The 16,463-nt window shown below is 37.8% G+C and overlaps 1 protein-coding gene across 2 annotated transcripts in view; it reads left to right on the forward strand.

Moving 5' to 3' along the window:
• Positions 1 to 16,463, forward strand: part of LOC150085302 (ATP-dependent DNA/RNA helicase DHX36-like) — a 458,954-nt gene that overhangs the window by 337,636 nt on the left and 104,855 nt on the right. For both annotated transcript variants that reach the window (XR_016546967.1, XM_090373980.1), the window contains exons 18-19: positions 7,098 to 7,271; positions 16,309 to 16,395. Coding sequence is in view for 1 of the 2 variants with exons in the window: in XM_090373980.1 (XP_090230106.1) it covers positions 7,098 to 7,271; positions 16,309 to 16,395 (261 nt within the window). In the remaining variant the exon portion in view is untranslated. The remainder of the gene's footprint in view (positions 1 to 7,097; positions 7,272 to 16,308; positions 16,396 to 16,463) is intronic.

Below are 16,463 nucleotides of genomic sequence, written 5' to 3' on the forward strand. Positions count from 1 at the left end.
GATTCCTCCTCTTGCTAATTATAATTGCCCTAGAGGGCATAAATTCAAATTGAGGAAAGACAGTTGTAGAATAGATGTGCAGAAGTTTGCCTTTAGCCAGGGTGTGGTTGATTGCTGGAACAAACTTCTATCTGTTGTTGTAGAAGTTGATAGCTTAATAGATTCAAGGCAGAACTAGACAAATATTTGGAGCTAGTGGATGGGTGAAATTAGAAGTTTTTTTTTTTTTTTTTTTTTGCTGATGCTATACAAGCTTGATTTCTTGCATCACATGCCTTTACTAACTAATGCTAATTCTAATGCTAAAGGGTAACACAAATAATTACAGAGCTGTTAGCTAAGTTCTGTTCCTGGGAAAATAATGGAGTCACTGATTAAAGAAGTGTTGCAGGATCATCTAGACAAGACTGCAGTAATAGTTCAGATGCAGCATGTGTTTGTTAAGGGGAAGTCTTATCTTGCCAATTTGATTGGATACTGTGATGTGGTCACAAAGGAACTGGATGCAAAAAATAATTTTGATATCATTTACAGTAGACTCATGATTTTCTGGGATAGATGGTAAAATAAAAATCCCGGATAATCAATTTCACGGGTACAAAAAATACAGTAAGTCCCCGACATACGTTACAGGACTTCTTAAGTAAGTCGAGTTTTACATAACTCAGGAAAAACTAATAAAATATTGCTTCTATATCCGTGATATACCAAAATTACAAAAACCACATAATATCCTCAGAAGAATGAAGAAAGTTATATATTTTTCAATTAGTTAGTTATATATATTTTTATATATTACTTATATATATAGAAAAATAGTCATATTTTTAATTAGTTCAATTAAAAACTTTATCTGGGGACAGCGGTGAAGTTCCTGGACTGGCACATAAGAAAAGAAAACATTAAAAGAAGAAATCGACAGTAAAAGCTGATATATACACTGGCATGTAAAACTTAAGGACCAACACTATTTAGAAGAAAAAGAACTCTTTATTGCATACAAAAGGCACATGCCATACACAATACCCTTCACGGCTACAAGCCAGGGGATATTTCTAAAGGTTACAACCACAAAATCAAACAAAACAGCCTGTGGTGATTTGCATAACTGTGGTCATTCAGTAGAAAGCTGGTGCACATGGAAAAATTTGAATTGTGATGAGAGGGCTCACATAAACAAATAAAAGCAGCAGTTTAGCAGTTATGTGCAAATTACCAAATGGTGAGCACGATTGTTATTGACGTTTGATTAGTTTCTACTGTGCTACAGACAACAAAATGGCCAGTAGACAACATCTGGATGACTTTACCTGGGGTTGAATAATTGGGAAGCTCGAGGAAGGTCGAAGTGCTAGGAGTGTGGCTGCAGAGTTTGGTAGCGCCCATAGCATCGTCTCACATGTGTGGTTGTCCATGAAAAATAATGCACAATGGTGACTGCTACATACTCCTACAGGCCAAGAGAGACCAATGCAGGATATTGCAGTTTATGCGACCAGGCATCTCCACAAAGGTGTCCCTTTAACACCTGCCCATCGGAGACACCGTTTACAATGGTGTATTGAACAAAAGGACTGGACAGCAGCGCAATGGGGTAAAGTGTGCTTTACTGATGAGAGTAGATTCAGTCTCAACAGCGATTCTGGATGTCAGCTAATCTGGTGAGAGATTGGCACACGGTATCATCCTTCAAACATCACTGAAAGGGATCGATATGGCGGTCGAGTTGTTCTCATCTGGGGAGGCGTTATCTTGGATGGATGTACACAACTCCAGATACTGGAAGGTGGTACTGTAACCAGTGCACGCTACTGTACTGAGCTAATCCTTCCCCATGTGCATCTGTTCCGAGGTTCCATTGGCCCAGAGTTCATGTTTATGGATGATAACGCCACACCCCATTTCACTGTAGCTGTTGATACGCTTGTGGAAAGTGAGGTAAGCACGATTGTTACTGACGTTTGATTAGTTTTGTACTGTGTTACAGACAACAAAATGGCCAGTAGGATTGACTGTATGGTTAATCCTACTGGCCATTTATTAACATAAGTTCGATGTTACATAAGTCAGGGACTTACTATGTCCAAAAATGTTCAGCAACCTACGTAAATAAAATGGCGATTGATAAAAAACTTACCACTCACTACTCGTGTGTCCAATACAATGCTTACCGGCACCTCCGTAGCTAGGTAAGCAGGAGCAGCAGTGCATAGCACATGCTTCTTGATTAGACCAGGGTTCGAGCCCATGACCACCAAATACGGAGGATGCAGAAAGGTCAGGGAATGACCACCGCATATCCCTGGAGCCAAATGGCCTTAGTTGCTAATGCTCCTAAAAAACCAAATAACAACACATTTTTCTTTGTTGATTTTAAATCTAATAGTTTCCCTTTATGTTTTTATGATTCGCATATGGTTTGGTCACCAATGTTATAATGGTTTATTAAAGATTTAACAGATACACTATTTTCAAACTTTTGAATAAATTCAAGTTTTTGTTTAATTGAAAGCACAATATTTTTTTTTTTTTTTTTTTTTCTCTTTCCGGTGCGATGGAACACAATCAAAGCAACACACTAAAACAAACTAAACATTTGTTGTTGGTTTTTTTTTTTTTTTTTTTAAGACAATGTTGGTGGCAAGATAATAATCTCCCAATGATGACTTTATAACGCCCTGCTTTTCACTTATTTATAACTTGCAAAATATCTGTTTATACCTATTCTAGTTATTGCTTGAGCTTTGATACTATTGCAGATGGAAGACTCCTCTGCAAATTGGAGTGGTATGACATTAAGGGCAAGTTGCTGCAGTGGATAAAGAGATGGTTTAGTGGGAGACAGCAGAGAGTGGTAATAAATGGACACTACTCTACATGCACTAATGTTATTAGTGTAGGCCCCCAGGGTTTGGTGCTGGGGCCCATTGTTGTTTTGTGTATTTATCAATGATATCGATGAAGGTATATCAGGCTTAATGTCCAAGTTTTCAGATGATACAAAGGTTGGCATGGCTGTTAATGACAGCAAAGACAGTATGCTACTGCAACAGGCTCTAGAAAAGTTAGGCAAATAGGCTGAGAAGTGGCAATTGAAGTTTAATATTGACAAATTGCAAAGTACTGCATATGGGTAGGTAACACCAAAGAAATGTACCATCTAGGTGGTGTTACACTCAGGGTAATGGAGAATGAAAGAGACCTGGGGGTAATTGTTCAGTCAGATATGAAGTTCTCTGAGCAGTGCAGACAGGCTGCCAGGGCAGGTCATATAGTTTTGTCAATGATGTATAGGAATTTTGCTAGCAGAGACTATCCCTTTGTATAAGGCAGTGGTCAGGCCACATCTTGAGTACTGCATACAGGTCTGGGGGGGGCCTAATTTTAGTAAGGATGTAAAGTTGCTAGAACAAGTACAGAGAAGGGCAACAATATTGGTGAGAGGAACAAAGGGGTGCTTTACCAAGAGAGGCTTAAGTCCGGCAAGTTGCAGTATCTGGAGACTAGGCACCTGTGAGGTGATCTGATTGAGCTGTATAAGGCCTTGAATGGTTTGAGCTAGCTCATTGGTGATGGGACATTTCCACTTGCTCAGATTAAGAACCTGAGGGGGCATAGATTTAAGTTGAGGAAAGACAGTTGTAGAATAGATGTGTGGAAATTTGCCTTTAGCCAGCTGGTAGTTGATTGCTGGTACAGACTTCCATCTGTTATTGTGGAAGTTGATAGCTTAAATAAATTTAAGGCTGAACTAAACAAACATTTGGAGTGACCGAATGGGTGAAATGGGAAGGATGGGTTTTTTTTTTTTTTTTTTGCTGATGGTATATAAGATTTCTTTCTTGCATCATATGCCTCAACTATTGCTAAAAATGCTAATTTAGATGAAAATGGAAAAGGAGCTATGTGATGTAAATGAATATGAGATAATTAACTCTTTGGGCGAGATCCGCTCGACTCTACAAGAGCCAGGGTGTAAAATAATATTGTATGATGTAGAAAAAATGATCAACAAGGAAGACCTGTTAGAAGACTTAAAAAAAAAAAAAATTTTTAGTAAGTATGAACATCTCCAGGGAGGAAATGGAGGAGGAGATATTTGTCCATTTTTGTAGTTTTAATAAAGCTAAAACAGGAAACAGTTGGGTCCCCCAAGTGTCAAGGCGTATTAGGAGTCATTTGTTATTGCAGGGTAGGATTTTCAATGGCTTCATGTCATATAAGTTCAGTGACTTTCATTTAGTTACATTATGCTATAATTGTAAGGAATTTGGTCATACAGCCAGAACATGTTATCGCAGAGACCCAATTTGTAGTGAACACTCCTGCACGTTCTGTATCCATCAACGAGAACAACCGATCTAATCAAATTGTAAGGCGAAAATTCAAACAGCAGATCATTCCTTAAGGTGTAATGAGTGTCCAGAATACTTGAATGTACTTACATTGTTGAAAGAAAGAGCATGGCAATTTGATAATGTTAATGGCAGATATCAATAATCACTTAATTCTTAATCAGTACAATGCACAATTGAATGGTAACCTACAAATACAAATTAATGATCAAAGATCAAGATCAGTAGTTGAAGTTAGACTTGTGCAACAGGGAGATTATTGATATAGCCTGCATACAGGAACCATATTCAGTGAATGGTCACCGTAGGATATCCACTTTCAGCATGCATATTTTCTGCAGATGAACCAGACTTACAAGCTAGGATTATAATGTTTCATGGCCTGAGTATGAATGGTTTATTTGAGGAGTCTGGTAAAATGTTAATTTTCAACATAGATCCCTTTGGAATCAGTGCACTTTTGCTGCTAATACTGCAAAGTGTTGATTCCAGCTGTCAAGAAATTTTTCATTTTTGACTTCTCTTTAGCCTCCTGGAATGCATCCACTGCTGCAATGATGTTACTGTCAGTTGGAAAATGGTAGTTTTTCATATTAGACAATAGCTGAAAGTCTGATGGTACAAGATTTGTGAATATAGGGAGGTGGTCCAAGATTTCAAAGCCAAACTCATGCAGAGGCATTGTCCTGGTGGAATCAGACTCCTTTGCTTAGTTTTTTCCTTGCTGTATACTTTTGATGTTTCATGCAAGCACCCTACAAGGTCTGCACGCTCCTGTGACTGTCTGGTCATTCTGAAGGTAATCCACTAACAACACTCAATCAGCAACCCAAAAATCTAATGCCATAACCTTGACAATAGAAGGAATTGACTTCAATTTCTTTTTTGAGGGGAGTAGACCTATGTTTGCTGTTGGAACATCATCAGTTGGTCCCACTGCATACAATTCAAAAATTGTGAGACATCTGTTGTCACCCTTACGATAGCAAAAGCCTTTCCCTTTACCCTTGATGGTAGTTATATCTTTAATTAAATTCCACATTAGTACACTCTGATCGCTGCCACCAAGTGGGCCTTTTACCTGCAGATTCTTAATGCATGAAGAATCATTGCTGATAACCAGATCAAGAGTATTGCTTCTTCTCTAACATGTTGCTGTAGAAACATTCATCTAAGAAATCCACAAAAGACTTATTAGTGTGTGAGTGACCAACCACAAATTCCAGTCAACGGAGGCGCCTCCGTAGCCAGGTGGGAAGGAGCAGCAGTGCGTAGCACACGCTTCTTGATTAGACCAGGGTTCGAGCCCATCACCACCAAATATGGAGGATGCGGAAAGGTCAGGGAATGACCACCACATATTTCCAGAGCAATATGGCCTTAGTTGCTAATGCTCCTAAAAAAACCAAATAACAGTAACAAACCAGTCAACGGCTGGAAAGTTAAAATCACCTGTTATGAGACATTCTGATTTGCTGACCAACTCTGTTTCCCTGTATAGCTGTTTAGTATATTCATCACAGTTACAATTTATGCAGGAAGAACTGACAGAACAGGAGAGGTGGAGGGGGTTATGCTCTTAGTTAACAAGAATATTAAATTTAAGGCAGTGTATCCAGTTGACGTAGGAGACGAGTGCAATGTTGAGTCAGTTTCATGTGATAGGTTCCCCATATAGCTGTTTGGGAAATGTGTTGGCAGACACCACAGCCAAATAAGCAGTGACCCTTTATAAATCTTGCCTCTTAGTCCATTATACAGACTATAGGCAAGTAATACGAACGTAACTGGTTTCCCGATGGCAACACTCATGATGAGGGCAGGCTGCAAACATGTTGGATGATATTAAGCCTCTAATCAAACATTGGTAGTCTAGTCTGTATGAATTAACTGTAAAGAGGAAGTTGTTCTAGGTCAGCTCTGCAATAAGACACAGTCATCTGACATGCTTTTCTTCTGAGGGCTGGTGACACTCCTTTATGTGACATTGTGACACCATTTTAACCATCACACATATTCTTATTGAATGTCCAAATTTTTTAAATGCGTGTCTTTTCTATTTAAGTGCTTTTAACCATCTGACCTTGTACGCTCAGTCAGATTTTACTTGACAAAGATGATATGTCAGAAATTTTTAAAAACTATAAATCTGTGTACCCACATATAAATGCCTTTTAATAGTCATTGTATATACTTCTCTTTCTTTACCTGTCTTTTACCTTGATTTTAATTCTTTGTACATTTTGACATAGTAACATTTTTAGGTCACTGTTGTTTTTAATACATTTAAGTACTGGACTTGGTGAATCATGGCCGAATTTGCTCATGTGCCATAAAAACTAAAATCACTCAATCACACACAATAAGATTCAAAATAATGAAATCTCTGAGAATTTGATTAATAAAAAATAGTTACTCTTTCTCCCCCCCCCCCAATAATAAAGGCATGCTACATCAAAGCAGCATGTAAGATTTCATTTGTAGAAAAAAAAATTTTAAAACAAATATTGGAAAATAAATGTACCGATAGTTTGAAATATACAGCTAGAAGCCTTTGAAATATAAATTGATTCAAAGCAGTATTAAAGTAGACAGTGAACATTAATTAATTGACATGTAAAAATGATATTTCATAAATATGAACAACTGAAATGGCTTGATGGAAAAGATCACTTTGTATATATTATATTGAGAATAAATCTTTATAAATAAACAATCATAAATATTCTGTTTATTTTCCAGAATGCCCTTGATGAGAATGAAGATCTGACTCCTTTGGGCTTTCACCTTGCTAAATTGCCTCTAGATCCTCAAACCGGCAAGATGATTTTATTAGGGGCTATATTTTCTTGTTTGGATCCTATTCTTACTGTAGCTGCTAGTCTGAGTTTTAGGGATGCATTCATTATTCCCTTGGTAAGTATCCAAATAGTTTCTTATAGAGGATTCCCTCCCTTCAGTTAAATGGTAGAAGAAATTATCCTCTGTCTGTAGATTTAGGTTTGCCCGGAACTTTTTCAAAATCTGGGCGGAAGTTTTGATTTGTTAAAATTGAACTAAATTTTAAGAACATTTAAACTAAATTTACATTTCTAGATTATATTAAAAGAGAGAGAGAGAGAGAGAGAAAGAAAGGAAGCACTTTTAAGCTATATAAGATCAAAATAACACTTTATTTCTGGTTGTACATAATGTACAGGTGGAAATTAGTTGTTAGCTGAGCTCTGTTGTGGAATAATTATACTGAAGGCTGTTACCATGATAACAAACTAGTATTTAGCATTAGTAAAGGAACATGATGCAAGAAAGCAAGCTTATATAGCATCAGCCAAAAAAAAAACCTTCTCATTTCACCCATCCTTTCGCTCCAAATGTTTTTCGCTCCAAATTCTGCCATGAATCTATATAAGCTATCAACTTCTACAACAAGAGATAGAAGTTTGTTCCAGCAATCAACCACACCCTGGCTAAAGGCAAACTTCTGCACATCTATTCTACAACTGTCTTTCCTCAATTCGAATTTATGCCCTCTCAGGCAATTATAATGAGCAAGAGGAAGAATCCCATCAGCATTGAGCATGCTCAAACCATTCAAGGCTTTATACACCTCAATCAGATCATCACGCAGGTGCCTATTCTCCTAGACACTGTAATTTGCAAAACTTAACTAAAGCCTTTCTTCATAAGAAAGGCTTAAGTTTTGCCTTTTCATTGATTAATCTTGTTGCCCTTTGTTCCATTCACTAATCTTGTTGCCCTTCTCTGTACTGTTCCAGCAGCTGTACATTCTTCTTAAAATGAGGCCTCCAGACCTGTATACAGTACTCAAGGTGTGGCCTGACCATGCCTTATACAAGGGGATAATCACCTCCTTATCCCTACTAGAAAAATTCCTATATCATTCACAAAACACCATGAGCTACTCTTACAGACCATCTGCACTGCTCAGAAAACTTCATATCTGCCTACACAATTACCCGCAGGTCCTTTTTATTCTCTACCACTGTCAGTGTAGTACCTCACAGTTGATACGTTACTCTGAGGTTACTGCTTCCCACATGCGGTACTTTACATTTGTCAGTGTTAAACTTCAGTTGCCACCTCTCAGCCCATCTGCTCAACTTTTCTAGATCCTGTTGCAGCAGCATACTGCCATTCGTGTCATTAACAACCCTGCCGACTTTCATATCGTCAGCAAACTTGGACATTAAGCCTGATATACCATCATCAATATCATTAATATATACAGAAATCAAAAATGGACCCAACACTGAACCCTGGGGGAATTCACTAATAACATTAGTCCCCGAAGAGCAATGTCCATTGATTACCACTATCTGTCTTTTCCCACTCAACCATCCCTTTATCCATACCAGCAATTTGCCTCCAATGCCACACTGCTCAAATTTGTGCAATAGTCTTCCATGTGTAACAGTATCAAAAGCCTTTCTAAGATCCAAATATATGTTATCAAAATTATTCTTTGCATCCAGTTCCTTTGTGACCACATCATAGTATCCAACTAAATTGGCCAGACAAGACTTCCCCTTAACAAAACCATGCTGTGTCCGAGCTATAACCAAAGTCTTGTCTAGCTGATCCTGCAGTGCTTCTTTAACCAGTGCCTCCATTAATTTCCCTGGAACAGAAGTTAAACTAACAGGTCTGTAATTACTTGTGTTGCCCTTTGGTCCTCCTTTGTGAATTGGGGTCACATTTGCACATCTCCAGTCCATGGGTACCTTCCCTAAGTCCAAGGAAGCTCTCATAATTATGACTAAGGGTTTGCTTAATTCCTTTGTTGCCTCCATTAATATAACTGGATAGATCCCATCCATCTCGGTTGCCTTTCTTATGTTTATCTTCAACAATTTCTCCTCCACTTTGCTCTCAATTATTTCAAAATCATGTAGCTCACTGCCTGAGTTTAATTCACCTCTGGCATTCCCCTCCCTGAATAACTCCTCACGTGTGAATGTAGATGCAAAATACTCATTTAGTTTGTTAGCTACCTGTGCAGGATCATCAACAGTTGAACCATCGATATCAAGTGGACCACTCTGATTCATCCCCTTCCTTCTAGAATTTACATAAGTAAAGAACTCTTTGCTGTTTTTCTTTACATCCTTTGCCAAATATTTCTCATAATCTGCCTTCTCCTGCCTTACATCCATTGTGACTTGATTACAGACTAGCTTATGTCTGCCCTAGGTTTCCGGGTCGCCTGTTAATTTATATGTATGCCATGCATTTTTCTTCTCTGCCATGTGTCTTATTAGGTCATCTGACATCCATTTTGGCCTAAACCTTGAACAATATTTCTTAGTTGGTATGAAAACCCTAGTTGCTTCCAAGATTATGATCTTCCAAGAGTCTTCCCTTTACCCCTGATGGTAGTTACCTCTTTGTGTAAATCCCACTTCAGCACACTGTGATCACTGCCACGTAGTGGTTCCTTTATCTACAGATTCTTAATGCATGAAGAATCACTACTAATAATCAGATCAAGAGTATTGTGCCCTTAAGTTGTCTCCCGAACATGCTGCTGTAGAAAACAATCATCCAATAAATCCACAAAAGCCTTGCTAGTGTGAGAGTTACCAACCCACAGATTCCAGTCAATATCTGGGAAATTTAAATCCCTCATTATAAGACACTCTTATTTACGGGCCCACTGTATTTCTCTGTATAGTTGTTTGTTCTATTCATGAGAGTCATTTGGCCTATAACACACTCCTAATCTGAATTTTTCTTTCCCCATGGTTATGTCGCTCCAAAACTGACTCGACACTGAACTGTTCAGCCATGTTGACTGGCTGTACTTCCTTGGATTTTATGTTTTTCTTAACTAATGGTATAACCCCCCCCCTCCTCCTTTCCTATCCTGTCTATCCTTCCTGTACACATTGTACTCCCCAAATTCCATTTCTGCATTCCTTATATCTGTGTGACACTAATTTTTCAGACATCAGAGACTTACATTTGTAAGTCTCTGATATCCCAACAATATGTGCCTGATGTTTTGACCAACACCTCAAATTCATCAAATTTATTTACCAAACTCCTAGCATTAGTGTACAGCAAGTATATATGCACCTGTTCCAATTCTTAGCTACCCTAACACAGCCCATGTATTTACTTGTTCCACAATGACTCCCAGCAGTCTCTGAAATCCCCTGTAACTTGTTTTGCAGGCTTCTGCTCATTCCAATAGAAGCAGTGCACGAATCACTTTCACCTCTGCCAGCGGTTACTGTTAATCTATTAGTCCGTATATCTCTCCCCAAGGTAGCAGTTTTCCAACCCACCTAACACTACCTCAATAGCATCAGCAAATATTCTTGCACCCTTTCTATTTAAGTGTATCAAATCTCCGTAAGAGCCATCTCTCCTGTTAACAAGCACAGACCAGGCTGAGAAAAATTCTATCACTCGAGCCTTGCACAGTCCCCCAGGGCCAAATTGATCGGCAAGGCTCTCATTATATACTCCCTCCCATCATGGCTGGCCAGAAGTGTGGACACTTTCAAATTCAACCCTAACTCACTTGGTTTTTTATTTTCTTTTTTTCAACATTGATCTGTACTTGTTAAGTAATTCCGCTGGTCTGCTACTCTTAATATCATTAGTGCCAACGTGTATAAAACAATATCACCTTTTGTGCCCTTAAAAGATGATATCTGCTTTACATCGTCATCAGCCTTTCCCCCTGGCACACACACACCCTGGTCCTGTTCCACCTATCCATTTTGGATAGTATGTTCCCCATTTCCCTGACAATAGAATCACTGACAACTACTAGTTCCTGTGGGACCAGCACATTCTGCATTGGGGATTGCCATGTGTTACGTGATGTTTAAGTGCAAGCTCTGAACTTCCAGTTTAAATCCTTCATGGGTATCCACCCTGTCCTTCAAGCTCTCATATAGGCCTGTAACAGCGCTGAGTTGGCACCTAATTTCCTCACACTTCTTACATCGTGCAAACACAAAGACTTTCCCCTTGGCAATATCATGTCCCATTCCTGATTGCCAAACAAACATAAAACAAGCAGTATATTTCAAAAGGCTGTGATTCAGTTCTCTCCTGAGCCACAGCACTCCCATTAGCTTGAGCCTTTTGCTTTGCTTTGCTGCTCTGGCGTGAGTCATGATTTCGATTCGATTTCAAATGAAATTTCAATTTCAATACAAAAATATAACCCTAAACTTATATCCCAATGCAGTTATAACACTATATATATTTCAGTATCGAGTATTATCTCTCGAGTTATGTTATCTGACTTTCTTATCTCCTGTCAAGTTGTATGTATTAATTTGTAATGTTACATTTGTAAGATCTAAGTCGTTATATGTATTTAATTAAAAAAGTACAATTTAACTGACAACAAAATTTAATAAGATTAATAAATTTTGCTGATTAATTGATAATACTGTACTAAGCTAACAGATTTCTAATACACTGCTACGTGTTTTTCTGTCTAGTTTTATGAGATATACATTTTATCATTTAACAATAGGCCTATAGCAGATATAAGCTAATCTGTAATAAAGTCACAAAGGAGGTTAGGCAGGCGAAGGCAGATTACGAGAAATCTTTGGAAAAGGATGCTAAGAAAAATAGCAAGGATTTCTATACTCATATAAACTCTAAAAGGAAGGGTTAAATCTGCTTGGTCCACTTCATATCGATGGTTCGACTGTTGATGATCCTGCTCATATAGCAAACAAACTGAATGAGTATTTTGCATCTACATTCACATATGAGGAATTATTAAGGTTTGAAAATTCCAGAAGGTTATCAAATTGTAGCTGGGCTTAATGATTTTGTAATAACTGAGAGCAAAGTGGAGGAGAAATTATTGAAGTTAAACATAAGAAAGGCACCTGGGGTGGATGGAATCTATCCAGTTATATCAAAGGAGTGGGCAGGAGCAGCAGTGCATAGCACACACTTCTTGATTAGACTGGGGTTCGAGCCAACGACCATCAAATACTGAGGATGCGGAAAGGTCAGGGAATGACCACCGCAAAACCCTGGAGCAATATGGCCTTAGTTGCTAAAGCTCCTAAAAACCAAATAACAACAACAACAGTGGCAAAGGAAGTAAGCAAACCCTTAGCCATAATTATGAGAGCATCCTTGGACTCAGGGGAGTCAGATATGAAGTTTGTGCAGTAAGATATGAAGTTTTCTGAGCAATGCAGAAAGGCTGCCAGGGCAGATCACGGGGTTTTGTTAATGATATACAGGAACTTTTCTAGCAGGGAAAAGGAGGTGATTGTCCCTCTGTATAAGGCAATGGTCATGCCATGAGTCATGCCTTGAGTACTGCGTACAGGTCTGGAAGCCTCATTTTAGGAAGGATTTAATTTAATTTCTGCAAATTACAGTGGCTGGAGACTAGGCACCTGCAAGGTGATCTGATTGAGGTGTATAAGGCCTTGAATGGGTTGAGCATGCTGAATTCTGAAGGGATTCTTCCACTCGTTGAGATTACGAACCTAAGGGAGCATAAATTCAAATTGAGGAAGGACAGATGTAGAATAGATGTGTGGAAATTTGCCTTTAGCCAGCTGGTGGTTAATTGCTGGAACAAACTTCCACAATCTTTCATTGTGGAAGTTGATAGGTTAAATAAAATTAAGGAGGAACTGGACAAACATTTAGAGGGAATTGTTTTGTAAATTTTTTTTTTTTTTTGGCTGATGCTGCATAAGCTTATACACTTGCTTTCTTGCATCACATGCCATTATTACTTATACAACGGCGGCAAGTTACGAATGTTAAATATATGGACACTAAGTATTAATTAATTTTAATTAACTAGACGCTACTTATAGAAAATAATTTAATATAACAATTAAGTCAATAAATGGCTAAGTATAATTAAAAACTTAGCATTCGCTGGAGCTGCAAAAACTTGTCCAACACTTGGATTTGTGGTGGTTCTGGTTGATCCGAGCTTAACAGTTGTACTATCGATGCAGCAGGCATTACAGTTGTGTTGGCATTTAATGTTATTTTACAAACAAAGAAACTATACGTTTCTTTGTTTGTTAAATAATGTCCCTAGTGTTTTCTTTTATATGAAGAAAAAAATCAGCATTATGTTAATGTGCCTGAAAATAATTTACAAAGTTGTCGTTGAGAAAATTGACTGTGATATTGAAGTATAACTTTGATGCATTGTTTGTTTGTTATTATTTAATTTGGTTTATTGTAATAGGTTTATATATTCTATTTTCTGCTTCTAATATAGTGTTTTGTATTAACTGCATTGGGTATTTTCTTTTTGTAAAGGCTTTAGTTAAATATTGTTTCTCTATTTCTACATCTTCATGTTCTTGACAATATTTTATGGCATTGTAAATTTGACTGTATAGTACTGATTCTTTTATGCTATAAGGATGATAAAAGTGAATAAAATTGTAAAAATTTCTGTGTGTGTGTGTGTGTGTTTTCTGTAAATGCTCGTAAAGTGGGAATTATTTCTCATAGACCTAATGTTAAAAATAGGAATTTTGAACAATGATTGATTTATCCAAAGAAATGAAAATGTAGCCTGTAAAATCAAGCAAATTATAATAATAAAGAAATTATTTATGACTTACAAATGTTAAAGAATGTTTATTCTTCATCATCATCGACTAAATGTTGATCACTCATTATTGGCTCAGCACTCATTGGTTTGTTGCACAAGGAGTAGTCTTCTTCAGAAATGTTTCAAAAGGTGTTTGTTTTCAAGATAATCTTCTCTTTTCTTTATAAATTTCAATAGCATGCATAAGCATATTTTAACGGAACACACAATTTGCAACTAACATGATTTTCGCGGAGTAACAAGTTTACGAAGCTTAAAATTCTGAAAATTTGTTTGTTTTTTATACGATTAAAGATTTCAGTAAAGGGGAAACACATTTCACCGTAAATAACGTAAAAAACCACATAATTCCATCTGTAGGTATTTTCGCAAATGCAATAACACGGAGTTTACTACCTGTTTATAATTTGCTTGCAGTAGCAGAAAAGTCCAATAAACCAGAAAGTGCAAATTGTTTTTATTGTTTTATGGTCGTGACCTCCAGAAATGAGCTTTAGAAAAATATCACAAAGCATTCAAAACTGGTTCTTATAACAGAACATGTGATAACGATGAAAGTGTAGTGCATTTTAATGATTGATTGATTTGGTTTTTAATTGTGCATTGGCAGCATTTTAATGATTTGAATTGCTAACTAATACAATTTACACTATAAAAACGACCTTTTAGAGAGTATAAAGCGAAAATTTAAACTTCAGAGGTCTTCCTGGCCTGAATCCACTGCTCCAGTTCATCCCAAAGATGCTCAGTCGGGTTAAAGTTGGGTCTGTGGGTAGGCCACTGAAGATTTTGTATGCCCATGTCTTCAAACCAAGTTGCTGTGAGCTGTGCAGGATAAAAGAGGAAAGGATCCTCTCCATATTGTTGCTGCAGTGTTGGAAGAGTAGAATTGTCCAGAATATCAGTGTATCAAATAGCATTCACTGTTCCAAGAATGATGAAAATTGTCTAAGCCCAAATCATAATTAATCAACCTCAGAGAGTGATAACATCTCTGCTGAACTTCACAGTTATAATGACATACTGGTAAATGCCATTATTTGGGCATCCAAACATGCCCATCAGACCAGAAAACCATCTACCTGATTTGCTTCCATAACAGTCTTTCCAGTGTTTCAGGGATCAGTTACAGTGTGTTATGCAGCAGGCATTTTGTGATGTTTGTGTGCTGCTGATTTTTCATGAAATCTGATGCTATCCTTATAATAATATCAATTTCTGTGACCTCCCTAAACATAACCAGCTCCCAGTCACATAAAATTCCAGCCTGCTTCTCTGAGTCATCACTTGATGTATTCCCATTCTCTTCTCCTCTCCTTGCTGACCTGGATACTTCCTTCTCATCCAAGTGGGATTTAAGCACAAACCTTGGCAAAATACAAACTCGAACCATTTCTCCCAAGTAGGCTCTGCTGACGATGAGCTCTCCATTAACCCCTTTTGGGGTTAGGATTGATACTTGCCATGTGGGCTTCATATGGCACTCCTGTGGGAGCATCTGTCTTCCATGACTTTCTCCCCCTGGGTCAGTCCCCTTCCCCACTCTTCCCTGTTTCAATCTCTAGCAGGACCCCTTCTGCATGGCCTGAGTATAATCAATGGGCAGCATGGCTCACCTCCCAGTGGTGGTGAGCCATGCTACCCATTGATTATGGCAATGTGAGGTTCCACTAGGAGCCCTGCAGCCAAGCCGCCAGAGACACAACAATAGAACATAACACCATTCTGACACAAACCAGACACTACTGTATGTTTCTGGCTTTTACAGAGGTTCTGTAAAATACCTTATGAAGAGGTTCTTCATAAAGTACCATGGCGAAGATGTGGGGAACTACTGGTGGCACCTTCCACAAAACACTATGCCACCTCCCTGAACTACAGTAATCACTGAGAACTGATGGGATATACATACCATTCTTTTGAGCACCCTCGAGTCTCTTGTCATCAATTTCTGTAGTTGACCTGAACATTTTCCAACTGCAGTAGCACCATGATGTTTCCATTTGGTGATTACGTCAGCCACCATTATTCTAGTGCAGTTTTGCTGCAATAGCACAAACATATAAATAGCTAATACATCATCCTATAATGATTTCTCATTGGAAGTTATCAAACTGAATACTGCTGTATCCCATTTACTGTGTTTTCTGGCATGAAGTCAGCTGCTTTTTTACATATCTCTGTTATGTGTGTACAGAGTATATGGATCATTATCCCAAACCTCAGGGGTGTCCAGATGTTTTTGGCAACATTGTGTGTGTCTGTGATCCAGTTTCACATTGTTAAAATTTTATGTATTATTTTATTTTAATTTGTATTATACCGAGCTTATTTGCAATATGTTTGCAGGGTAAAGAAGAACTTGTTGATAAGAAACGACGACAACTTTCTGGTGGTACTTTCAGTGATCACCTTTTGTTAGTTAATGCATTTCAGGTTAGAATATATATATATATATATATATATATATATATTTTTTTTTTTTTTTTTAAATTCTGTTGCAT

The sequence above is a fragment of the Mastigoproctus giganteus genome, chromosome 5, assembly GCF_048544385.1.
Source record: "Mastigoproctus giganteus isolate SK-2022 chromosome 5, ASM4854438v1, whole genome shotgun sequence".
NCBI classification, from domain to species: Eukaryota; Metazoa; Arthropoda; class Arachnida; order Uropygi; family Thelyphonidae; genus Mastigoproctus; species Mastigoproctus giganteus.